The sequence below is a fragment of the Culex pipiens genome, chromosome 3 (assembly GCF_016801865.2).
Source record: "Culex pipiens pallens isolate TS chromosome 3, TS_CPP_V2, whole genome shotgun sequence".
NCBI classification, from domain to species: domain Eukaryota; kingdom Metazoa; phylum Arthropoda; class Insecta; order Diptera; family Culicidae; genus Culex; species Culex pipiens.
The window spans coordinates 169115017-169135718 of NC_068939.1; the positions used below are offsets into that span (position 1 = coordinate 169115017).

The 20702-nt window shown below is 41.7% G+C and overlaps 2 protein-coding genes across 2 annotated transcripts; one reads left to right on the forward strand and one right to left on the reverse strand.

The window, feature by feature from the left end:
• Nucleotides 1-3370: 3370 nt before the first annotated feature.
• Nucleotides 3371-18588, forward strand: LOC120426319 (uncharacterized). The gene is made up of 2 exons (XM_052710013.1): nucleotides 3371-4675; nucleotides 17345-18588. The coding sequence occupies exons 1-2, from the start codon at nucleotides 3440-3442 to the stop codon at nucleotides 18560-18562; spliced, it is 2454 nt and encodes an 817-aa protein (XP_052565973.1). The 5' UTR covers nucleotides 3371-3439; the 3' UTR covers nucleotides 18563-18588.
• On the reverse strand, nucleotides 18567-20146 carry LOC120426328 (uncharacterized). Its single transcript, XM_039591088.2, has 2 exons — nucleotides 19989-20146; nucleotides 18567-19931 (listed from the first exon to the last, which is right to left on the reverse strand). Exon 2 carries the CDS (start codon nucleotides 19924-19926, stop codon nucleotides 18712-18714), a length of 1215 nt encoding a protein of 404 aa, XP_039447022.1. The 5' UTR covers nucleotides 19927-19931; nucleotides 19989-20146; the 3' UTR covers nucleotides 18567-18711.
• Nucleotides 20147-20702: the final 556 nt, after the last annotated feature.

The following is a 20702-nucleotide window of genomic DNA, read 5'->3' on the forward strand; positions in this document are numbered from 1 at the left end:
AGCCTTAAAAAATATTCGACGACGTGCCTTCCAATCATCGATGATAGGGCTTAATCCAGCAATACGACTTGCTAGTCTCAAAAAAATAGGTACGTTTTTATAGAAAACTATAAAAAGAGAACAACACAAAAAAAACTCATCGGCCAACGAACGCGAGTGAAAAAAAAACAATGAAAAAAGAAGGTAAAAAAACAGAACTGCGCGTCCACACAGGCACCGCACTACCAGAGAGAAGGGAAATGAGAGGGAACACTGGCAATTTATTTTTGGTACCGTAACGCGGTACACTGGTACACAGCCCTTCAGCATAATCTCAGCAGTCAGGCGTGACAAATTTTTGTTCAATGGAGACTGAGGCGTTACGTTGTTGGTGACATTTGCAGCTGTCAACAATTTTCACCTGTTTAAAAAAATAACTGTCAAATGGAAAAGTTTCGTCCATAAATTTGAACAAATAATGCAAACTAACCGTTCTTATTTTTATTTTAGCTCTTTTCGTCTTTAAAAATGCTGTTGAATACTGAATGCCGTATAATTATTTATGAGTAACCTAACCAGAAATCTTTCAAACAAATCTGACTGAATATGGACAACAAAGTTAAAATGAATTCGGTCTTTTGAACTGTTTTCCCAACAACAATTAGATGTGATATTGCATGGTATCCAATCGCATTTAAACTTTGGCAAGCCAATCCATCTCAAGACAAACCCTGCTACGTTTTGTTCTTTTCGTTGGGAGTTTTCCTCACATTGGACTGAGATACTTAAAAAACGTTCTTGCTGAGTGATTGTGGGCAACGGCCAGGAAGGGGCTTGAACTGAGCCTTGCTATAGCTTGACTTCTAGTTATATTCAATGAAATATTTGTGTATTTGCTGGACTAATTTAAAGTTCCACGATAGTCCACAACCGCCGATCGGACAGGCTTACGATACGATCGATCTCTTGGCCGGTCAACCGGGACAGACATTGTAGTGAACGCCTTGAACCAATTGTAATTTCGTGAAACGCTTCCAGTGAAGCCAACATGATGTCGGTCAAGAGGGATCGCTGCATTCCGTTGCCAATTTAGCGCAACCAGTAGCTTTAAACTTCGCTGCATTTACATTGGAATAATATCTTCTAAAAAAAGAATTAAAAAAATAGGTTTATGTTTTGCAGACCAATGACTTTATTATAAAAAAAAATCCGTTGCTCATCAGAATTGCTGTTCGTATTTTAATGGTTGATTATTTGCACAATCTTTAATCTTTAATTTCCTAAGAATATAATCGACTACTCCAGACTTCCTGTACAGCACGTCTCCGGCGACAACAACAAGATCGGCCAGTTTTATTAGGGCCAGCCACGGAGCCAGCACTGTATACATTTCTTACATTTCTTGGGTACGACGGATTCGTTGGCGAAGGAAAAGTTTCAGAGCTCGTGGTTCTGCAAAAATAAATATTTATGCAATTTTTTGAAAATGGAAGAACAGAAAACTTGAAGAACTACAAATACTCACCAAAGAAGGTTTCTCTTTGTGGAAATTTGATAGAACTTAGCAGGAAACATGGTTCTCAATCAAAACAGACACTATTTAGTTTTGTTTATTTTTGCAACTGTCAGTAGAAAAAATGTAGGAGCTTGCTGTGATGAATTTTTTGCTCCATTTTTTTTTTCGTAACGCCTGAAAACAGTAACGCCTCATCGAAGGCGTTACGGTTGTACCTTTGGTTGGTACCATAAAAATAGAGAAAATTTGTTCCGAGTGCTCGCTCTATTTTCAATACTTTTTGGTTTCAGTTCCAAGATGGCGGCGAAACTCGTGCGGAACTAGCGCGAGTTTCTTCAAAGAAAGACTTTGACAGCTCTGAGTGCGACACTCAGTGCCGAACTAGCCATCAAACGAACGTACCATTAATGACGTTACTCAGTGCACTCATCCAAATTATTAATAATTTCGAGAAAAATTAGAATCCTGCGCTTCAATTAATCGCCGCAGAAAGATACCGTCGCAATGGAAAATCCTATAGAGAAGGCAAGAGAGTAGGCTTAGACAAAAAAATTAAAAACATGTTGATTGTCAATATGGAAAAATCGTAGGGACGTTTGTTGCTGGCTATCGATTGCTTGTAGATTTAAGCTGACTGATGTTCGGTGACGGAATCTGCAGTTCTGCGACCTTCGCGGCCGGCTCGGTGGCATCCGTACCTGTGCTGGAATCTGCGACTGTACCGTACCGTCGAATGGAGACACTGCAGGTGTTGTTGGCTTCGTCGGGCAGGCTTCCCCCCAGGCATACGCTTATCGGGGCATGCCCTGAGGGGAGCCTCCTTGAAGGTTAAGCTGCCTGAGGGCATGTCGTCCTTGGAAACATGGTTCCATGCAAACTACCAATAAACAAAATGTAATATGAGAAATCACCCCACACGCACCAGAGTACGGGCCACCGAAAGATCCAGATTTGTTGAATTTTCATTAAGTTTATTCATAGGAAAACTGGTTCCTGAAAACTGATTTCTTTTACCGAGAATTTTTATTTAGAAGAATCCAGGAATTAAAAAATCCGATTTCAAGATCTCCGGTGGCCACACCCTGAACCGTATTGAGAAATCAGTATAAACTGGTCATGCAACATATACACTTCTGGAATTTGAATAGAGAGTGTCTCTAGTGCAATTTCGTCTCCTGGACAGGTTCCCATGTTCCCCGTAGGCTACATCCGGTTTCTAAAGTGTAACAGAGTCTTCGACCCCCTCCCCCCCAAGCCTCTAAACTGTGTTACATTATAAAAGAACGCCTGTTGTTGGCCGATCTTCTGCGCTGGATGCAACGGTTCGCGGCGGTCTTGGTAGTCTTTTGGCTTCGCCTCTGACTGGATGAACGCACTGCGTTGCTGGCTTCTTCGGGCAAATATCTTTGTAGCTAAATCGGTAGCCCTAGAATCCGGTGGTCCGGGTGTGCGCTCGTATAGCGGGTGCAAGTGCCGCCGATTCACCAACGAGGGACAAATCGGTCCGACAAAGCCATCACCAGCCACAGTGCGTTCATCCGACCCGGTACGGAGACCGAGGATCGCCATGCCTGCCGCAAAGGCCACGAAACCGCTGCTTCCGGCGGAATTCCAACATTATTTTCTTAACCTTTATAAATACATTGACAGCAATGGAAAGTGGAAATCAACACGGTTGCTGCCTCGGTTGCTGCGATGAATCTGAAAAAACGCTTGCGCTCGTATCTTTGAGACCCCTACAAGAAAATCACCAAAACTGATATTTTCTCGATACGCGCAATATCTCTAAATTTCAACTAGAAAAGGTACATTTTCAGGTAACAAAAAAGCAAATGTTGGTAATTTTAGCCGACAGTGCATTTTTTATAGTAACGAAATGTCAATTGAAGAAAAAACAAAATATGATGGATTGATCGGCCAAAGTTTCAAAACTAGTTTGTGAAAATGTTTTGCGGAAGCGCACCGGTAGAAAATTGCATCGAGCCGGACTTCACCGTAGCTGGTTCCATCGAGTGGGATCGGAAATTAACACCGGGCGAGCGAGCGGAAGTGCTGTTTGTTCCAGCTAAGTTCCGGTACTTGAATCCACCAGCCAAGGATCCACTAGTGGACCCGGAGTGGCCACTGGCAGCTTTTTGGCCGGCTTATTTGTCCAACTTCATGGTGACCAATTGGATCGGTCAGTGGAACGCGTTGAAGCATTGGTATGCCCAAGTGTCGGACTTTTTCGCCTACAAAGGATTCCAAACCCGGATGATTTACTTTCACACGCTGGACTCGGACTACCTCCAGCTACAGAAGAAAAATATGCTCATTGAAGCGCTGGTTTATTTTGGCTCAGAGGAGGAAGCCGAACGAGCCATCGCCACTTGTCACCGATGCCGGTACTTTGGGCACTGGTTGAACGTGCTTCCCGGCAGGACGCCGGAATATTTCTGCAATGAACTTTCCGTGCGACTCGTCAAAGGGCCCGCCCCCACATCGGAATCTCATCTCGAGCATTCTCTAAGACCGTTTGCCAAGGTCAAACTAGCCATCCGGCATAGCATAGGAAACATTTTGGTTCAGTTCAGCTCAAAGGAGGGCATGCTCAAGGCATTGGCTAGTCAGGCCAACTGGAAGCCGATTCAGTTAATGGAACCAGTTCGGATACAGCGGTTCCTTGAGTCGGATGTCAAAATGGGAATACAATGGGAGATGGAAAAGCAGCCAGACTTTCTGACTCAGCGACCAAGACGAAAGATCTGGCAATACTTTGAGGACGGAATTCAGCCAATAGTGGACAATACCTGGACCATCGATGATACGCCGAAACAATCAAAGTGCTTGAAGCTGGAGAAAAAGCTAAAAAAACAGAAGATCAAAGCTGCGTCCAAAAGGAGGCTTATGAAGCAAAATTTCCAGAAATACATGAAAACGGAAGAGTACAAAAATTTGTCGCAAGCGGAAAAGAACGCCCTGTGCGAGGAGACGTACAGGACGTACGGCTTCAATCCGCTCGAGACGAAGGGACACTCGAAAGCGCAAACCCCCAGGCAAAGAAAAGCGAGCGTACTGAAGTCGGTCAACTGGTTCTTGAAGCAAGGCGGCAAACCGACCCTGACCAAGGCCGACCAGTTGAAGAAGCGTAGCGAACGAGACAAGCGACTGCAGATGGCGAAAGACGGCGATCGAAGGTGGTAGATCTGGCTTTGCTGCGGTAATAAAGTTGGGTTTATTCGCGCTCTTTTAAAGATATTATATGTTTGTATCACACCTCCTTGAGATGCACTTGATACTGTGTCCTGTTTCATTGTAAGATTACGCATGCAATATCTTCATCAAACTTTTGGAGTCGTTAGAAATGATCCATGGTTGCTGAACAGGACCGTAATATCCTTTCAGCACTACCGATCATAGGCTTCGACGATCTAGTAGTATTTCCTTTATCAACAGCATACATATATGAATGTACTGAAAAGATAAAACACCATGATTGCTAAAACTAGATCAGTTGCGAATAGGAAACAGTCATTGGTCACCAACGGCGCCTGCCACGCTAGTTTGTAGGTTTAAATTTTTAATTCTTATTCTTCTTTTTTATATTTTCTTAATTTTTCCCAAATTTTTAAATTTTTAATTACACAAAATCAGACATTTTTGTCATACTTCAGGTTAGAATCCCAAAATTTGAGAAAGATACCAATTTCTTGGTTGGATTGGAAATTTCGACGAGGACTTCACTGCCGTTCAATGCATATTTGTCCCATGTCATTTTTGGTTGGTTTTGTCTTTTTGTCATTTTTAAGTTTATTTCTACAGTATGTACACGCAGAAAAATAAGGCATATTTGAACTTTTGTATTTGAATCAACAAACCGTTTTGTTGATTTGAAAATCAAGATTTTTGTTGAGTCAACGCTAAACGTCAAAGCAACTTTTTCAAAACAAGAATCTGTGGAATTGAGCAAATCAAGGTTTGTTTCAACGCAAAATCGGCGTTGATCTAGGCATTGATTATATTTAACAAAAATTTTGTTGAATCAAACCTCGTACAGGCTGCGTGTAAAAAAAGTATTTACACCCTTTGGGCACTTTGCACATTTTGTGATGAAACATGTGAACAATTTACAGTCCAGACTCGCTTATCCGAAGCCTCGATTATTCGAAGTTCGATTAAAAAAACGTATTTCTTCGTTTTCTTACTTTAAGCATCAAATTAGAATCCTGCGACCCCATTTTAGTCAAATTTGAATGATTGGTTTTGTATTAATTTGAAAAATGCATTTTTTTTAATATTTCAACACCGTCATTTTTGCCGCCATCTCTGATTTAAAAATTCTAAATCACCTTAGAGTAGTTCAGAGGTCATACTGAAGTGCGACAATCAACAATAAGACAGCGAATAATTTTTTTTTCTTAATTCGATTATCCGAAGTGAAATTTTGCCAAGGCCATCGGATAATCGAGTCTTGACTGTAGCTTGTGAAAAGATGTTTTTTTTTTTAATTTTTTGAAATTTTCGGAATTAAAAAAAATGTTTTTGAAATTGCTTGAAATTAAAAAGAAATTGATTTGGATTTTTTTAATTTTGTAATTTTTCAACAGTAAAAAAAATAAAATAGATTTTTTTTAATATTCCGTTGAAATAAAAAAAAATGGAAAAAATGGTATTACAAATTATGATCGTAATTTCTCGATCCGCGATCGAGATTTCTCAACAGTAAAATTACAACCGTAATTTGTCGATGGTGAGTTGTAATTTCTCGATGGTAGATCGAGATTTGTCGATGGTAAGTCGTAATCTTGCTATAGAGAAATCTCGAACGTGAGTCGAGAAATTACGATTGAATGCAATAATAATCACCACGTGGATCTCAGATATTTTGACGAAAAAGATGTTCGGATCATTTATGAGACCCATCATATAGAGCTTTATGACGTTTCGCATGCGCACACTAGAGTACCATCTGATTTTGCTGGCCGGACAAAATTTAACCTCAATCTTTTTCGTGTACGTACACGCAATACATGCGCTCGTAGATAACTCTATTGGATGCGTATTCAACAAATCTTTCCAAATGAGCCAAAATTAAAGATTGTGTTTTTAGAAAATAAATCTATATCAATGTGAGGAAGACACCAACCATTAGGTATCGTTTTTTATTACAGTCCTGACTCGATTATCCGAAAATGCTAAATCAGCTAAAGTCAGACTGGTGGCAAGCTTGTCAAAAAGTGAACCTCGCTTTTGAAAGTCCATATAGGGTGAAAGCTCCTTAAACTTGTTGCACAAAATAATTGTTGTTAATATTTGTATTTGTTCTCAACTGTTGCTTGATTCACTTTTTGTTTATTAATGGCAAACGTTACACATGATTTGCATGAACTGCGTTTCGACCCCTGTCACACATTTCTTAAAAACTCGATATCGCAAATAAGAGGATTCAAATTGGCTCATCTCAACACTTGCTCGTTAGTTTGTCATCTCGATCAAGTCAAACAAATTTTTTCACAAACTGGTTTTGATTGCGTCGGATTTTCAGAAACATGGTTAAATGATTCATTAACTAATTCTTTAATAAAATTTGACGATTATAGAATTTTAAGACATGATCGTACTTCCAGGGGTGGTGGAGTTGCTTTGTATGTGCGTCCATATTTTAAACCAAAAATCATAAAAATTTCAAATCCTGGTTCTACAGAATATTTGTTCTGTGAACTTACTTTAAAGAATACTACATTGCTCGTTGGAGTTGTTTACAAACCTCCGCAAATAACTGACGTTTCATCATTTGAAGAAGATTTAGCTCAATTACGTCCAATCTATAATAGCGTTGTGTTATTGGGGGATTTCAATGTGAACATTCTTTCACAAAATTCTCTTTCAGACCGTTTTTCAAACATACTGAACAATTTTTCACTTTCCATAGTCAATACCGTGAACCCTACCCACTTTTTCAATACCGGTGCCTCTTTACTTGATTATTTTATAATTTCAGATAATATTACCAATGTATTTTTCTCTCAAAAATCAGTTCCATCAATTTCCCACCATGATATCATTTTTACAGTCTTAGATATTCCAGTTCAAGCAGCTTTCGATAAAATAATTTCTTTCAGGGATTTTAAACATTTAAACCCACAAACAGTTTTAGACGATTTCCCAACATTCAATTTTGATGAACTCAACAACATTGAGGATTGTGAAATTTTAGTAGCTCATTTTAATTCCAAATTACTAAATTTAATTGATAAACATGCTCCCATTAAAACGAAACGCATCCGTTCAAATGATTGTCCTTGGTATAGTCGTGAAGCTTACAACGCGTGTGTTGATCGTGATCTTGCTTACAGAAATTGGAAACACAACAGGACAGTTGAAAATAAAATTATTTTCAGACGTTTTCGTAACAGAGCCAACCAGTTAATCAGAGATGCCAAAGTTAGTCATTCAGCAAAAATGTTTGACCCTTCCCTGTCAGCAAAAGCACTTTGGAACAATTTTAAAAAAACTTGGCTACAAAGAGGAAATTAGCCCTTTAGACGATCAGTTCAATTCAGATTTAGTTAATAATTTTTTTATTGATAAAGTCAACAGCTACCCATCTGGAAATCTACAAGCAGCTCTTGCAAACTCACCCATTTATGATGACGATGATGATAAATTTAAGTTTAGAGTAGTTTCAGCCGATGAAGTTCATAAAGCCATATTAAAAATAAAATCTGATGCAATAGGTTATGATGGCATCCCACTTAAATTTATTAAAATGTTCATTATTATATTACTGCCTTACGTTACGTTAATCTTCAACAAAATCATTGTTACAAGTTCTTTTCCTTTAGTTTTCAAATTATCTATAGTTAGACCTTTAGCCAAAGTTAAATTTCCAGCAACACCGAACGATCTCAGACAAATTTCCATTTTACCAACATTATCGAAGGCATGTGAGAATCTTCTTAAGGATCAAATAGTACAATATTTAACATTCAAAAAGCTTATAACCCCTTTCCAATCTGGTTTCCGGGAACATCACAGTACATCTTCAACCGTTATTAAAGTTTGTCAGGACATAAATAAAGCTTTAGACAGTAACATGGCAACAATACTTGTCCTTATAGATTTCACGAAAGCTTTTGATCTGATTGACCATAACATTTTTGTAGCTAAACTGGAAAAGCAATATAATTTCTCAACAGAAGCTTGTAATTTGTTTAACCCGGGCATGGTCTTCGGGTCTATATGACCCAAGAGCATGATAAAAGTTATCGTAACTTTTGACCTTTGGCACTTACAGAGCTGAAATTTTATGACTTTGTGCATCTTACCAAGACACACATTTGAGCCAAAAATGGACTTCCGGTGGCCACCGGAAGTGCCCCCCAGAAAAAAAGTCACACTTATGTTACTCGGGTCTATATGACCCAGAAATGTTTTTGGCTGCCAAAATTCGGAACCTTAACCGATTTTGGATGTCTTGGCCGCAAATGAAAGGTTAGAATGTCTACTTTACGATTCCGACTGGCAGAACCGGTTTTGGCCACTGTGGCCACCGGGAACCTGCTACAACCGAAAAAAGTCCTTTTTGAGGCCCCGACTTTGAGGACCTGTATCTCCGGAACGATAACACATAGCGGGTTGCTTCCAGTTGCATTTGACGAGTAATAACCTCGACTTTAAGCTCCCGTAGAGATGATTTGTCAACAGTGGACACCGGTTTCGTTAACCCGGAACATCCGAAAAACATGATTTTTTCAGCTTTTGTTATAAAATCAACACATTAGTCAATTTTTTCAACCGGATTTTTTGTAAATCATTACATTCGTATACTATATACTACCCCTGACTGTTTGGGATCGTTCCGGCCAACTGTGGCCAATCCGGAACCGGTTCTAGGGTACCACCAAAACGGTTCCAATAATGGTATCGCTAGAAACCCGTCATGTTGCATATCAAACTTCATGAAATTGAAAATTATGACCATCTGAAGTCATTCCGATATCCTCTGACTCACCCTGGTCACTCCGGAACCGGTTACCGGTGGCCACTGGGGGACACTTCCGGAGTATGCAGGGAAGCATATCATGCGACATATCAAACTTCATGAAATTGAAAATTATGACCATCTTAGGACATGCCAATATCCTATGACCCAACCTGGTCACGCTGGAACCGGTTACCGGTGGCCACTGGGGGACAATTCCGGAGTATGCAAGGAAGCATATCATGCGACATATCAAACGTCATGAAATAGAAAATTATGACTATCTAAGGTCATGCCAATATCCTATGACTCAACCTGGTCACGCCGGAACCGGTTACCGGTGGACACGGGGGGACACTTCCGGAGTATGCAGGGAAGCATACCATGCGACGTATCAAACTTCATGAAATTGAAAATTATGACCATCTGAGGTCATGCCAATATCCTATGACCCAACCTGGTCACTCCGGAACCGGTTACCGGTGGCCACTGGGGGACACTTCCGGAGTATGCAAAGAACCCTACCATGCGACGTATCAAACGTCATGAAATAGAAAATTATGACTATCTAAGGTCATGCCAATATCCTATGACCCAACCTGGTCACGCCGGAACCGGTTACCGGTGGACACGGGGGGACACTTCCGGAGTATGCAAAGAACCCTACCATGCGACGTATCAAACGTCATGAAATAGAAAATTATGACTATCTAAGGTCATGCCAATATCCTCTGATCCAACCTGGTCCCTCCGGAACCAGTTACCGGTGGACACGGGGGGACACTTACGGAGTATGCAAGGAAGCATATCATGCGACATATCAATCTTCATGAAATAGAAAATTATGACCATCTAAGGTCATGCCAATATCCTCTGACCCAACCTGGTCCCTCCGGAACCAGTTACCGGTGGACACGGGGGGACACTTACGGAGTATGCAAGGAAGCATATCATGCGACATATCAAACTTCATGAAATAGAAAATTATGACCATCTAAGGTCATGCCAATATCCTCTGACCCAACCTGGTCACGCCGGAACCGGTGGCCACTGGGGGACACTTCCGGAGTATGCAGAGGACACGGGGGGACACTTACGGAGTATGCAAGGAAGCATATCATGCGACATATCAATCTTCATGAAATAGAAAATTATGACCATCTAAGGTCATGCCAATATCCTCTGACCCAACCTGGTCACGCCGGAACCGGTGGCCACTGGGGGACACTTCCGGAGTATGCAGAGAAGCTTATCATGCGACGTATCAAACTTCATGAATTTGAAAATTATAACCATCTAAGGCGGTGGTCACCAAAATGCGGCCTGCGGGCCGTATGTGGCTAACCGAGGTCTTCTGTACGGCCTTCGGGATGGTTTTGAAATTATTTTGGAATCCGGCCCACTTTGCGTTCTCATATGAAGTTCGCTAGAGAAATCATGAACTAAGTTTCTTTAAAAAGAAAAAATATGTTTTTTTGACGAAATAACCATAATTGATTTCTGATTTCTACAATATGTATAAGGTCATGGGAAGTATTAAACTAGTGGTGCCTTATTTTCCTGTAGAATTTATAAAGCGATTAAATTTCTAAATTTGGAAATAATGAATATGAAACATTCATTCCTTTAAAAATATAAAATTATGAATGTGATAGTGTGACAAAAACTTTGTATTATCTGGGAATCACGTTGCTAAAAATACTAAGAATAAATAAATATCCAACAGTTCTAAACATCAGATCACTTTCTGACTAAAACTTGTTAGAAATATTGAATGAGGAAATTATAAAATATGAATTCCGAGCTAATATTTTTTGGTTCAATTTTGTTATCCTAAAAAATCGACAGAACATAAAAATTCTATTTGATTATATTTTTGATCTTTTTTTTGTGCCTCAATCTTTGATTCAAAATGAAACGAGAAGATTGTACTTCGTACGAAAAGATCTTAAAAAATTTCAAAATCATTGAAAAACACTTTTTTATCTTGTTTCATAATACAAATTTTTCGAACCAAAATAAACTTCTAAATTTCAATAAATATGATTTTTTCCTATAACATACGGATAATTCAAAACTTATTACTGTTTCTTCAAAATTCACTCAAAAAATCATTGAAAAAATGTTCAAAACATTCAAAGCTTAAATAGAACAATCAAACCAAATGTTTTCGCAAAACCAAGAAAATAATTATAAACAAAAAAAAGTTAATATAAATATAACAAAAAAAATTTTTTTTTATGTGAAATATTGTCGAATTGTACAACATTTATTTTTTAAAACATGAAATATGATGAGACAAATTTATGAAGAATGTTGATTTTTTTTCAATTGATTTTGTATAATTGGTGACAATTTCTAAGTTGTCAAAAATTTAGTTGTTTGTCAAAATTTCAATTTCAAACTATTCTACTCTACAACTTATTTTTTATTTATATTTTACATGTTGCCCACGACTCTGGGGCAAATTTCCAAATAAGCCCGCGATGATCAGCTGGCTGAGGACCACTGATCTAAGGTCATGCCGATATCCTCTGACCCAACCTGGTCACTTCGTAACCGGTTACCGGTGCCAGTGGGGGACACTTCCGGAGAATTCAAGGAAACATATCACGCGACGTATCAAACATCATGAAATTAAAAATTATCATCATCTAAGGTCATGCCGATATCCTATGACCCAACTTGGTCACTCCGGAACCGGATACGGGTTGCCACTGGGGGACACTTCCGGAGGGTCTGTAAGTTAGGTAATTTTGGAAGGTTCAACTAAATTTATCTACTACAGAAAATTAAAACCACCATCAATTAAATGGTTCCGGAATGGTAATCGGGCTCGGTTGTGTAGCTGCTAGTGTGATTGCGTCCACATTTCTTGTGACGAGTAATGTGTCATCACGCCTTCTATCGGATGGGGAAGTAGAACGTCGGTTCCAGCCTCAGTTGTTGTACGGTCATTTGATCATTCCAGTTTTCTCCCTGCTATAATTACAATCAACACTCCAAACCAAGCCTGCTCCGGTGGAGTCGCTGGCGGCGGTTGGACTCCCAATCCAAAGGTCGTCAGTCCGAACTCTGGGATGGAAGGTTCCTTGGAAAATGAAAAGGATTTGGTGCTCTCCCCATTAAAACCTTTTAAATCTTAGGTTCGAGAAGAAACTTCAAACTTGGTTCTTTGCATGTTTCACAAATTTCCTCCATTCCCAACCCATTTTCGGTTCCAAATTAATCAGGATGGGCCGGAGGACATCGCCACCAGAAATTGTCTCTCAGTGGCCAGGTTGGATTAAAAAACGTGGGCAAGACCTTTGGTGGTCATACTTTGCGATTTCATGAGGTTTGATATGTCTCATGATATGCTTCCTTGCATACTCCGGAATTGTCCCCCAGTGGCCACCGGTAACCGGTTCCGGCGTGACCAGGGTGAGTCAGAGGATATTGGCATGACCTCAGATGGTCATAATTTTCAATTTCATGAAGTTTGATATGTCGCATGATATGCTTCTCTGCATACTCCGGAAGTGTCCCCCAGTGGCCACCGGTAACCGGTTCCGGCGTGACCAGGTTGGGTCATAGGATATTGGCATGACCTTAGATGGTCATAATTTTATATTTCATGAAGTTTGATATGTCGCATGATATGCTTCCTTGCATACTCCGTAAGTGTCCCCCCGTGTCCACCGGTAACCGATTCCGGCGTGACCAGGTTGGGTCATAGGATATTGGCATGACCTTAGATGGTCATAATTTTATATTTCATGAAGTTTGATACGTCGCATGGTAGGGTTCTTTGCATACTCCGGCAGTGTTCCCCAGTGGCCACCGGTAACCGGTTCCGGAGTGACCAGGTTGGGTCAGAGGATATCGGCATGACCTCAGATGGTCATAATTTTCAATTTCATGAAGTTTGATATGTCGCATGATATGCTTCCCTGCATACTCCGGAAGTGTCCCCCAGTGGCCACCGGTAACCGGTTCCGGCGTGACCAGGGTGAGTCAGAGGATATCGGAATGACCTCAGATGGTCATAATTTTCTATTTCATGAAGTTTGATACGTCGCATGGTATGCTTCCCTGCATACTCCGGCAGTGTCCCCCAGTGGCCTCCGGTAACCGGTTCCAGCGTGACCAGGTTGGGTCATAGGATATTGGCATGACCTCAGATGGTCATAATTTTCAATTTCATGAAGTTTGATACGTCGCATGGTAGGGTTCTTTGCATACTCCGGCAGTGTTCCCCAGTGGCCACCGGTAACCGGTTCCGGAGTGACCAGGTTGGGTCAGAGGATATCGGCATGACCTCAGATGGTCATAATTTTCAATTTCATGAAGTTTGATATGTCGCATGATATGCTTTCCTGCATACTCCGGAAGTGTCCCCCAGTGGCCACCGGTAACCGGTTCCGGCGTGACCAGGGTGAGTCAGAGGATATCGGAATGACCTCAGATGGTCATAATTTTTAATTTCATGACGTTTGATATGTCGCATGATATGCTTTCCTGCATACTCCGGAAGTGTCCCCCAGTGGCCACCAGTAACCGGTTCCGGAGTGACCAAGGTGAGTCAGAGGATATCGGAATGACTTCAGATGGTCATAATTTTCAATTTCATGACGTTTGATATGTCGCATGATATGCTTTCCTGCATACTCCGGAAGTGTCCCCCAGTGGCCACCGGTAACCGGTTCCGGAGTGACCAGGGTGAGTCAGAGGATATCGGAATGACTTCAGATGGTCATAATTTTCAATTTCATGAAGTTTGATATGCAACATGACGGGTTTCTAGCGATACCATTATTGGAACCGTTTTGGTGGTACCCTAGAACCGGTTCCGGATTGGCCACAGTTGGCCGGAACGATCCCAAACAGTCAGGGGTAGTATATAGTATACGAATGTAATGATTTACAAAAAATCCGGTTGAAAAAATTGACTAATGTGTTGATTTTATAACAAAAGCTGAAAAAATCATGTTTTTCGGATGTTCCGGGTTAACGAAACCGGTGTCCACTGTTGACAAATCATCTCTACGGGAGCTTAAAGTCGAGGTTATTACTCGTCAAATGCAACTGGAAGCAACCCGCTATGTGTTATCGTTCCGGAGATACAGGTCCTCAAAGTCGGGGCCTCAAAAAGGACTTTTTTCGGTTGTAGCAGGTTCCCGGTGGCCACAGTGGCCAAAACCGGTTCTGCCAGTCGGAATCGCAAAGTAGACATTCTAACCTTTCATTTGCGGCTAAGACATCCAAAATCGGTCAAGATTCCGAATTTTGGCAGCCAAATACATTTCTGGGTCATATTGACCCGAGTACCATAAGTGTATGTACGAAACGAAGACCATGGCCAGGTTAAGAGTTATTTAGGAGGAAGACATCAATTGGTTGAAATCAATGGAAGTCGATCACAATTTAGACAAAACGAACGAGGTGTTCCACAAGGATCCGTTGGAGGTCCCTTAGCCTTTACAATGTCAATTAATGATCTCCCAGGACATGTTCGTTATTGCAGTATACAATCTTTTGCCGATGACACCCAAGTTTATTTATCTTGTCCTATTTCAGAACTTCCCCACTATATTTCTTTGCTAAACGCTGATCTTTTATCCATTTTAAATTTTTGTCGCAATAATGGTCTAGTACTTAACGCATCTAAAACAAAAGCCATAATTTTTACTCGTCCTAATTCTGATCTACCTGTATTACCGCCCATTACAATAGACAACGATATAATTGAAATAGTTGATAAAGTAAACAATCTTGGAATAGTTATGAACAAACACCTAACCTGGAACGATCATGTATCTTTTATTATTAGGAAGGTTTATACAACTTTACGAATTTTAAACCAACATAGAAACACTTTATCAATTGATACTAAAACAAAACTAGTAAAAACTCTTCTTTTACCTCACTTTATTTACGGTAATGTGATTTTCTCTCATTTGTCAGCAGAAACTGAACGTCATTTAAAAGTTTGTTTCAATAGTTGTACTAGATTCATTTACAATTTACGCAGATATGACCATGTTTCTCAATATCAGTCGTCAATTCTTGGCATACCATTACAAAAATATTTTCATTTGCAGCTTCTTGTTTTTTTTTTTTTTGTTTAAACTTATTAAATTCAAAGAGCCAACTTATCTATATGAAGAACTCTTGACTTTTTTTTGATAAGGTCCTATAAACAAATGTAAACATTGAGTGTATCCCTTTCACACCTTATGTCAAAGTCCATCGGAGTAAGCGGGATACACTCAATGTTTACTTTTGTTTATCGGACCTTATCAAAAAAAAGTCAAGAACTTTCCTTTAGTAGATCACAACGTACACATAACATTCTAATTCCAACTCATCATACTAATTATCTGGGGAATTCATTCGTAGTCCGTGGCGCACGCCTGTGGAACGCTTTGCCTCATCGTCTGAAAAATCTTACTTCTATAAGTGATTTCAAGCATCAGTATAGGGAATATTTAATGAACACTTGATAGAAACAGTTTCTTGACCAGTTTATTTTATCACTTAAATTCTTCATGTTGAAGTCATTCTCATTTGTTTTTAGGTTAAGTTATTTCTCTTTATTTAAACAATGATCATTTGATGTACCGTAAACTGGGGTCACTCGGGACACATGGGGCGAATTGGGACAGCAGTTTTAACCATGTTGGAGCACAGTATTTTGATTTGTCTGGTTGGTTTCGGTTAGAACAGACTCAGGCCAACAAAATGTGTACATCCATTTCCAAATTTAAAAGCTTTGAGTGCTCTAAAAACTGCTGTCCCTATTCAGACTGTAGTCCCGATTCACCCCAGATTACGGTACTCTATCCTAATTTTTAGTTAGTTTTATGTTTTTTTGTTTGTAGTTTTATCATATTCGAACTTAATGATGTCTCTGTATACGATAAAAGGCTTGCCCTTATGTATATTTTTGAAATAAAGATACAAATACAAATACAAAATAGGGTATACAGGCCATTTATGAGTAAATTTGAAAATAAGTTTATTTAATATTTAGGTTTGTAACCAACATAGCTGGTTATCGTTTCCCTTCTGGATTCGATTTCTAAGTAAAGGAAAAGTAGTTTAGCGTCACAAGCTGGACATTATGTTCTTGGAATATTGACATTTAACACTAAAATATGTTAATAAGTTAACATTAAAAAATGTGAACGATTGACTTCGCCCTCAAAAGGCTGGATAATATTTTATTTTTGCTAGTTATTTATTTTTTGACAAAACATATTCAACATTAATCATCAAAAACAAAACATAAAATAACTTTTCACAAAAAAAAACTTTCTTTCAATTGCACATTTGCTGGCTCTTTTACCCTATATTTAGCGTCAGAGGGGTAAAGCCAAGGGTAAAGTGACCAAATAGCGGGGTCCACGGTCCAACCAATGTGAGCAACGTTGCCAGATTATTTTGAGGGAAATCTGTATTTTCTTAAAAATAAATCTGTATTTTATCTGTATCTTGTCGAATCGAAGCCATAGAAGACATTTTGAAATTTTTAACAGCAGATTTAAGCTTTTTAATCATATTAAAGCATAAATTAATAACTAAATTGTTGAAACTTTCAAATATAACCGTTTTAAAAAAATCTGTATATACAGATTTTTGGGATTTTTGGGATCGAAAAATCTGTAAAATACAGAATTATCTGTATATCTGGCATGGCTGAATGTGAGTATCGCGGCCCATACATACAATTTGACAATCTTGCCATCAGGCAATAACCACCCTGCATAATTCAAGTTAAAAAACTAGAAAAAAAAGTGTGGCGTTTTTTCAGTGTATTAGAAGCTTGCTATAAAATTTTATAGCACACATCAAACAAAACAACTTTGGATTTCGTTTGTTTTGATTACACTCAATAATCAAACAAATTTGGCCAAATTAAGTGTCACAGGACTGAAAGAAGCGAAATGTTTTGTGGAAGCCCCCAGGAACTCGACTGCATCGAACCCGATTTCACCGTGTCCGGCGCAAAGGGATGGGGCCGACGATTGGCGCTAGCCGCAGACGGTTTGTTCGTTCCCACTGACAACTTCGTTCGGGATCCAGCGAGGGCCGACCCGCTCGTCACGGATCCAAAGTGGCCGCTGGCAACCTTTTGGCCGGTTTACCTGTCCAACTTTTTGGTCGACGAGTGGGACGAGCGGTTCTGGTACGACCCGGTGTCGGATTTTTTCGCGCATCATGGGTTGGAAACCCGGATGATTTACTTTCACACGCTGGACGCGGAGTTCCTGGAGGTGCAACGGAACTGCTCGCTGATCGATGCGCTGGTGTACTTTAGCTCGGAGGAGGAAGCAAAGATGGCCATGGCGATGTGTCATCGAAGTTTGTATTACGGTCATAAGTTGAACGTGCTGCCGGGGAGGAGGCCGGTTTATTTTTGCAATGAAAGATCGGCGCGACTGGTGCGGCATGACGTGGAGGCGTCACAGAGACCGGAAACTAGCCTGGAGAACGTGCTGACACCGTTTGGGAGGGTTGAGTTCACGACTCGTCAGAGCGAACACACCATCTTGATGGAGTTTACCAATACGGATTGCCTGGTCCAGGCGCTGTCCAGCCAAAATACGTGGAAACCGGTGCAAATGAGTGGCCAGATCCAGAAGCAACGGTTCGTAGAAGCGGACGTCAAGAATGGCCTTATCTGGGCCGTCGAATCGCAGGAAGGATTTTTGCAGCAACGACCGCGGCCGGAAGTGGCGAAGTACTTTGACGACGGCATTCGTCCCGTGGTGGAGACCTGCTGGCGTCCGAGACAGCTGCCGCGGTTGTCCCGGGAAAAGCTGGACCGCGATGCCCACCTGAAGGAGCTGTGGAAGAAAAAGAAAAAGGAGGTCCACTTCTCGCAGCTGAGCAAGTGGCAAAAGGACAAACTGTACCAGGACGTTTGCAAAGAAGCCGGCTACGGAATGAAACCGGGCAAGAAGGCCAAGAAGCTGCAGGCGGGTGTGCTGAAGTCGATCAACTGGTTCCTGCGCACCCGGGACAAACCTACCCTGACGAGGGACGCCATGGTTGAGCGGGTGAAGCTTCGGAATACCGTACTGAACGTGTTGCACGTTGCGAATTTAAAAAGTGCGTAGTAAATTTGTCACTGCATTGAATTAAAGTTGCTTTTTAGTCTTTATTAGAAAGAAAATCCTTGTTCAAGTTGTTTTGTCAATATCAATTTCGTTTGATACTAATTTCAGCATTAGGAATTCAATGAAATAAAATTTAAAGTAACGGACAATTACCATTTCCGTTGCTGCTTAACCTGGTTGTAAATCTGCCGGAAGCGTTTTTTGTCTTGCTGGGAGCAATGCCGGTTCAGGTGCGGCTCCCGTCCTTCGGCCAAATCCCGCTCGATCAGACGGCGCATCTTTTTCAACTTGTTGTTAAACTTGACCTTCTGGGAGTACTTGGACGGCCCCCGGCGAACCGGTTGAATCGATCCATCGCCACCACCGTGGCGCCTTGGTGGAGGTCCAGGGCATCGCAACGGTTCCGGCAGTTCGGCCGACTGCATCTTCCGGTAGATTGGATCGTTTTCGGTCATCAGAAGCGCGTTCGGATCCACGGCCAAGCCGTTCAGAATCTGCTCCTTAATGTTGGCCTCGACGTACCGCTGCTTCTGCAGGGCTTGATGTCCGACGAGCGAAGGTTGAAACTGACGCTCCTTGGAGAACACACCCTGCGTTTGGGCCACCGAGTAAAACTCCGCAGCTCCGTTCTTGATGTCGAACTTGACCACGCAGCGGACCCCGCCGTGGCGTGACATCAGGGCGCGAGTGAAAAATTCCTCGCTGTAAACGTACCCCGAGCGAATGTTCCGGAACATGGCGCTCCGATCCGGCGGGAAGTAAACCGGATCACGGCCCGGGAACACGTTCAACGTGTACCCGTTGTGAATCGAGTGGTCAGCCCCGAGAGCCTGCACGGCGTCCTGTTCCGACCCAAAGTACACCAATCCGTCGTAAAGGTTGGCCTTCTTCTGGAACTGGAAGTAATAATCGTCCTTCAGCTGGAAAAACCAGCGCACCAGCAGTCCCTTAGAGGCAAAGTAATGCCGGATGGCACTGAAGCACTGCGCAGCGTCCGCGCATCGGAAGTTGCCCACGTAAACCGGCCACAAATGAGCCAGCGGCCAATCCCCAGAGCACCGCCCATCCACCGCTCCAGCACTCAAATCCTGAACAGTGTACGGCATGTCACGCAGCCGAGTCTTACTCTCCGGTTTGGGCAGCTGCTCCGCCGGAATCGAGGGCACCATCGGATCGACCGACGGCTCCCCCTCCAGCGAGGAATAACCATCCTCGTCGAACTCATCGAAATCGCCATCCGGAACTTCATCCTTGATCGGCGGCGGTTGTTCGACGGGGGCACACGAAGGGCCGGCAATCGGCGACGGTTCCCGCTTGATGGCGTCAGCCGACAACTCCGGGTTGGTAAAGTCAGGTTCCGCCATTGTCGCTGAAAATCCGCATGGTCTGTTGATTTCTCCCAAAACAAATAACGTTTCTAACTTACCAGGAAGATTTCTCAATGTTCTCTACGGGAAATCCGGGTTCGCTGATGGTCCCGCGGGAACTAGGCGCTGGTTCCGTTGATTCTTTTGACTCTTCGTTCGACCGATGAAAAAGAAAACTTCGTGTCGGTCTTGACAGTTCGTTAAAGGTCGATGAAAATAATCGATCACCCCTTTTGGAATACCCTGACTGACGGACGGGGCCGACAACGGTCCGAAAACGGCCTGACGGCTCGACAAAACGGCCCGAATTCCGACGGGTTGTCCGACGAAATTCGGGCCCTTTTCGTGCGTATATGCAACACTTTGTCCGACGATCGTCGAAATCGGGCCGTTAACAAAGTCGCCCGAAAATGGCCCGCCAACGGCCCGTCAACGTCGTTTTTCTCAAACGTCGATTTCGACGATCGTCGGACAAAGTGTTGCATATACGCACGAAAAGGGCCCGAATTCCGTCGGACAAACCGTCTGTCAGGATCGTGATGAAATAAACTTTGGTAATTTAAGATCTTTCTCTTAAATCTTAAATCTCCCTAAGGGCATCTCCAGCGCTGGGGTGCAAATCAAATTTGCACCCGGCTCATGAATACCGAGATCAAATTTGCCACCTTGAAAAAACTCCGTCATCCCCACCGCTAGGGTAGCAAATTTGCCACCGAAACAAGCCCACCGCGGGGGGCAAATATGGGTTTTTATCATTTTTTGCTCTCGTTTAC

Coding starts and splice junctions, on each gene's coding strand:
- LOC120426319 (XM_052710013.1), top strand. CDS start 3,440: ATGTTTTGCGGAAGCGCACCGGTAGAAAATTGCATCGAGCCGGACTTC. Junction 4,676..17,344: donor AAGACGGCGATCGAAGGTGG/TAGATCTGGCTT, acceptor CAATAATCAAAC/AAATTTGGCCAAATTAAGTG.
- LOC120426328 (XM_039591088.2), bottom strand. CDS start 19,926: ATGGCGGAACCTGACTTTACCAACCCGGAGTTGTCGGCTGACGCCATC.